Source organism: Pantherophis guttatus, chromosome 5 (assembly GCF_059756535.1).
Source record: "Pantherophis guttatus breed Tessera chromosome 5, ASM5975653v1, whole genome shotgun sequence".
NCBI classification, from domain to species: domain Eukaryota; kingdom Metazoa; phylum Chordata; class Lepidosauria; order Squamata; family Colubridae; genus Pantherophis; species Pantherophis guttatus.
The window spans coordinates 75318545-75324544 of record NC_142067.1 but is presented as its reverse complement, the minus strand read 5'-3'; the positions used below and the strand labels follow the sequence as shown (position 1 = coordinate 75324544).

General features: G+C 50.5%; 1 protein-coding gene across 2 annotated transcripts in view; it reads left to right on the top strand.

Moving 5' to 3' along the window:
• The first annotated feature begins 318 nt into the window (after positions 1–318).
• Positions 319–6000, top strand: part of PRDX4 (peroxiredoxin 4) — a 28982-nt gene continuing 23300 nt past the window's right edge. For both annotated transcript variants that reach the window (XM_034433187.3, XM_087871348.1), the window contains exon 1: positions 319–739. In XM_034433187.3, the coding sequence (XP_034289078.1) occupies positions 448–739 (292 nt within the window). In that variant the 5' untranslated portion in view covers positions 319–447. The remainder of the gene's footprint in view (positions 740–6000) is intronic.

The window sequence follows — 6000 nt, the reverse complement described above, 5'->3', positions numbered from 1 at the left end:
AAATGAGTTAAACAAGGCTAGTATTTTAGCTTGAAAGGATTTAAACTGTTGTGATTTAATCATTTGTATTTGATTAAGTTGTATTGGGTTTTAATTATTTTCTGCCTCATGGTATCTTCTTCTACCTGGGGAGAGGAGGGCTTCCTTCAATAGTTTTAGAAGAACCGCCTTTAAGCTCCTGAACAATTATTTTAATAGAACGAAGAAGGTTTCTCAATCAACGTCTCCCCGGGGTCCCCACAAAACAGCCACAGCCAGCTGCGCGTCTCTGCGAAACTAAGAGTGGAAGCGCAGCAGTTGCAGTGCTTGCGCGTCTCCAGAGTGGGAGGGCCGTCGGCCCCGCCCCAAAAAGTAGCTCGGTTGATTGGTTCTTCCTCCTCCAGGCCTGCCTTGCCCTGCTGTGCCTTCCCCTTTGTTCTGCCAGCTGGGCCAGCAAGACGTGCGGCTATGGAGAGCGGAAGGCTGGCGCGCGGGCCTCCGAGCGAAAGTCAGGAGGCAGCGAGGCTGAGCGGGAGGCACCGGCGGTTGAAACCCGTGTCAGAACCGTTAGCACTCTGCTCCATGGTTTTGCTGATGTTGGCGGCCACGATGTCCAAGGAGGCGGGGGCCGCTGAGGCTGCCCAGAGCTTCGGCTACGGGGACGAGAAGTGCCACTACTATGCCGGGGGCGAGGTGTATCCTGGCGAGGCATCGCGGGTGCCCGTCAAAGACCACTCACTCCACCTCAGTAAGGCCAAGAGTAAGTGCACAAAAAGGCCGCCGCGCCATATGGCCGGGAGAGGGGGACGGGGCGAGGCGGAGCTGCCTGAGCCAGCCTCTGCCTTGTCTTTTCAGTTCTTGAGTGAGGGAAAGACCCGAAGCCTTAGTTGTACCCTTCCTAATTGCGAGCTGCGCTTCCTGTCTTTGTCCACAAAGACCCTACTTGAAAGGCCATTCTTCTCGTACAGCGCCTGATCTTATTGCCCTTAAGAGCATTTGGTCTTCCTCAGTCAGGCCCCAATAATGGTTTGCGCTTAGGGAGGGAGGGAGGTCATGGGAAGTCCAACACATCTGGAGTGCTATTAGGGAGAAAGCTGATGTATTGCATGGTAACACAAAGCCCGCGGTAGAGCTTCAAAGATATGTATTGTGATGCCAGTGTTTCTTCAGGAAAAGGGTGGTCACAGAAAGTCTTGCTCACTTGTCATATATGATGTCTTAATAACAACAGTATGGAGTTAATAAGCCTTTCTTCAAAAACTCAGAAAAGGATTGAAATGTGAACTTTTCAATAGCAACTATGAGCACTGAAGAAATGAGTTAAATTGAATAGCAATCACAAATATTGTATGTTGTTCCAAATATATGCTAAATAAAACTTAGACAAAGGACACGTCAGGAAAGCTTCTGGTGTAATGAGCCATACAAAGAAGCAGGAGAATCAAAATCATTCTTTTAGAAAGACTTGTTTGGGGCCTAGTTCTGAAATGGTAGAAAATATTACTTCATTCATTCATTCATTCATTCATTCATTCATTCATTCATTCATTCATTCATTTATTATATTTATATACTGCCCTTCTCCCGAAGGACTCAGGGCGGTGAACAGCCAAGATCAAATACATAAATATAAAAGTTAAAAACAATTTAAAACCAGATTAAATACTTTGGCCCACAATTAAAAACATCCCATTAAAATCCAATTTAAAATTTAAAACCGTTAAAATTAGGCTAGCCCGGCTTGGTGGAATAACAAAGTCTTCAGGGCATGGCGAAAGGTGCGCAAGTCTGGGATCCTCCGTACCTCCGGGGGCAGTTCGTTCCAGAGGGCAGGAGCCCCCACTGAGAAGGCTCTCCCCCGGGGGGTCACCAGTCGACATTGTCTGACCGACGGCACCCCGAGGAGCCCCGCCCTGTGGGAGCGTACTGGCCGGTGGGAGGGTATCGGTAGCAGAAGTTGGTCCCGTAAGTACCCATGTCCTAAGCCATGGAGCGCTTTAAAGATGTTAATCAACACCTTGAATCGCACCGGAAGACCACTGGGAGCCAATGCAGCTCACGCAGGAGAGGTGTTACATGGGAATGCCCCACCGCTCCCATAATCACCGACGCGGCTGCATTTTGGACCAGCTGGAGCCACCGGATGCTCTTCAAGGGGAGCCCCATGTAGAGAGCATTGCATTAGTCCAGTCAGGAAGTGACGAGGGCATGAGTGACCGTGCGCAGGGAGTCCCAATCAGAAAGGGACGCAACTGGTGGATCAGGCAAACCTGATAAAAAGCCCCCTTGGCCACAACCATCATATGCTCTTCTAAAGACAGCTGCGCGAACCCTCTCTGTGGGGGCCAATGACTCGCCTCCAATAGCCAGCGATGGCACCAGCTGGCTATATCGGGACGCTGGGAGCCACAGCCACTCAGTCTTGGAGGGGTTGAATCGGAGTCTGTTTCTCCCCATCCAGACCCGCACGGCCTCCAGGCACCGGGACATCACTTCAAAGGCATCATTGGGGTGGTCTGGGGTGGAGATGTACAGCTGAATGTCATCAGCGTACTGATGGAACTGCACCCCAAAACCACGGATGATCTCACCCAGCGACTTCACATAAATGTTGAACAGAAGGGGCGAGAGGACCGACCCCTGCAGCACCCCACACATAAGGCGCCTCGAGGACGACCTCTGTCCCCCTGCCAACACAAACTGCGACCGGTCAGAGAGAAAGGAGAACCACCGTAATACGGTGCCCCCAGCCCCTCCAGCCAGCGCAGCATACCATGGTCGATAGTATCAAAAGCCGCTGAGAGATCTAATAGGACCAGGGGACAGAGGAACAACCCCTGTCCCGAGCCCTCCAGAGATCATCAACCAATGTGACCAATGCCCTTTCCGTGCTGTACCCAGGCCTGAAACTGGACTGAAACGGGTCTAGATAGACAGTGTCATCCAGGTGCTGGGGAAGCTGTCGCGCAACCACACTCTCAACAACCTTCGACACAAAGCGAAGGTTGGAGACTGGACGGTAATTCGCCAAAACAGCCAGATCTAGAGAAGGCTTCTTGAGGAGGGGCCTCACCACCGCCTCTTTCAAGGCGGAAGGCAAGAAACCCTCACTCAATGAAGCATTAATGATCCTCTGGAGCCAGCCTCGTGTAACCTCCCGGGAAGCCAGCACAAACCAGGAGGGACACGGGTCCAATAAACGTGGCTGCGCTAAGCCTCCCCAGAATCCTGTCCACGTCCTCGGGAGCCACAGGGTCAAACTCCTCCCAGATAATATTCTCAAGACCCGCCTCCATCATCCCGTCTGGATCCACCCAGTCAGAGTCCAAGCCTTCCTGAATATGAGCGATTTTGTCATGCAGATACTGCGCAAAATCCTCAGCTCGACCCTGCAAGGGGTCTTCCCACGCTCCCAGATGGAGGAGGGAGCGGGTCACCCTAAATAGGGCGGCTGGGCAGTTATCTGCAGACGCGATAAGAGCAGAAAAATAATTAAACTTTGCCGTTTTTATCGCCACTAGGTAGGTCTTAATATGAGACCTCACCAGTGTCCGGTCGAATTCGGAACGGCTGGCCCCCCAACCGCTCTCCAGACGTCTTTTCTGGCGCTTCATCTCCCTCAGCTCCTCGGAAAACCAAGGAGCCAAGTGAGTTCGGCACCGGGTCAGAGGCCGCAAAGGCACGACACAGTCCAAAGCCCCAGCAGCTGCCCTATCCCAGGCGGCCACCAGGTCTTCAGTTGGGCCATGACCCAGAGCTTCAGGGAATGGCCCAAGCTCCATCTGGAACCTGTCGGATCCATCAGGTGCCTGGGGCGGAATTAGGTGAAACCTAATTGTTTCTGCCTCCCTGCAGCGGGGTGTAACGGTTATAAAGTCAAGCTGGAGGAGAGAATGATCTGACCATGACAAGGGCTCAATAACTATATCCCCTATGTCTAGATCATTCATCCACTGACCAGAGACAAAAACCAAGTCCAAGGTGTGTCCCCCTGGGTGAGTAGGGCCATGAACTAACTGGGTCAGGTCCATGGCCGTCATGGAAGCGATGAACTCCCGAGCTGCCTCAGATGTTTCCCCGATGGATGGCAATTTGAAGTCCCCCATGACCAAGAGCCGGGTGATATCAACCGCCACCCCAGCAATAACATTGAGCAGTTCGGGCAGGGCCGCCGTCACGCGGCAGGGAGCCAGGTATGCAGTCAGCAGGCCCTATAACCCCACTTCTTAAACAGGGACTCACACCCGGCTATCTGAAGTACAGTGGTCTCCCTTGGAGCAAGTCCTTCCTTTACAAGAACCGCCACCCCCCACCCCCCACCCCTACCCTGGGACTTCGGTCAATGGAATATGGTGGGCACATTTCAATGAGAGGAACTCCCCCTCTTGACCCAACCAGGTCTCTGTAATCCCCGCCAGGTCCGCTCCCCCCTCCTGAACAAGATCACAAATGAGGGGGGCTTTATTTGCCACGGACCTGGCATTGCATAACATCAACCGAAGGCCCGGGCCCTGAGGGTCTATGCAACCTGGGGAACGGGAAGAGCATTGGGGGCTGGAGCGACTGCTCGAAGACAGCGAGTGCGCGCCCCCACCACCAGATATGGCCCCCTGCTCCCACCAAATCTGTGCCTGCCATCCACAGTACTGATGGAAGAGCCCTCATCAGTATGAGCTATAGCCCCCTCCTTGACCCCGAGCCCTGCAGCCGTTGTACTGTGACCCCCTGCCAGACCCAGCCCCCTCCCCTGCAGTTTATCCCCCGAACCCACACAACCCACCCCCCTCCGAGAACCCTTTAAAATCTTATCTAAAAACTTCCCCAAAAAACCCCACAACCCCCTCCTCACAACATGCCACCTCTCGGGATTCCAAAATCCGTCATCAAGGTAGGCCCTCGATAATGAAGAGGGCCAAGCCTGCGAGAGGGGGGAGTCTCACAGCGCAAGAAGGTCAGCAGCCGTAAACATCACAAAAAACAGAGGTGGGAGATAAACTGGTCAGGGCTTCACCAGATAATCTAATAATACTGGGTCAAAAGTAGATCTTCATACCAGGAGCTGGGCTTCACTGCCCTCTCACAGCAGTAGGAGGGGCCAGTGTCATCCCACCGCATTTGGAGGGTAACTATCCCAGTCACCCTCTCACAATGACTGGCCCAGATGACACCGACAATAAAGTCAGAATAGTCCATCCTTTCGTTCGGTGGATATAATTTCCACCGAATATATTAATATATTTCTAAAAATTTTAATATATTTCTAAAAATTTCTAATATTTCTTGGGAAATTCTAAGGATGAATTACATTAGCAGTTCATAATAAATTAAATAAATGACACAACAGACAAAACCTATTATTTCAATCTGACATACACCTACTTGACTTTCTTTGTAAGTTTTACTAGATTTATTTGCAGAACTGCTACCCCCTTATTTCTTTGATGCATCTATCATTAGATTATAGGAAAATATTTAGACTATTTTTTTTATTGGAAAGTTTTATAAGAAATACAAACAATTTTCTCCCCCCACCCTTTCCCCCTCCCCACATAATAGAAAATATACATTTTCTTATACATAATAAATCCTACATATACATGTTTCCCTTAAAGAAAGCATTAAAATAAGACATTTTAATTACATTCGGAGTTGCTCTTCTTCTCTTTCTTCACTCATTCCACAACAAACCTTCTTCTTCTCCTCCTTTCTTTCTCTTTCCTCCCTCCTCTTCTCTCCTACTTTCTCCTTCCTCCTCTCCTACCTCATCCTACTTCCTTTTCCTTTCCCCCACTTCTCTCTTCTTTTCCCCCTTCTCACCTTCACTCCTACTCCTGTCCCCTTCCCTTCCTCCTCTCCTTTCTTCCATTCCTCTCCCTCCCTCTCCTCTTCCTACCCTCTCCTCCTCTCTCCTTTCTAACTTCTTTGCTGTGAAATATTCTCCTCCTTTAGTATCTGAGCAACTCCTGTATTCTAATCGTAGATACTTTCTTCTGTTAAAACATTTCTCTATTCACCACTTTT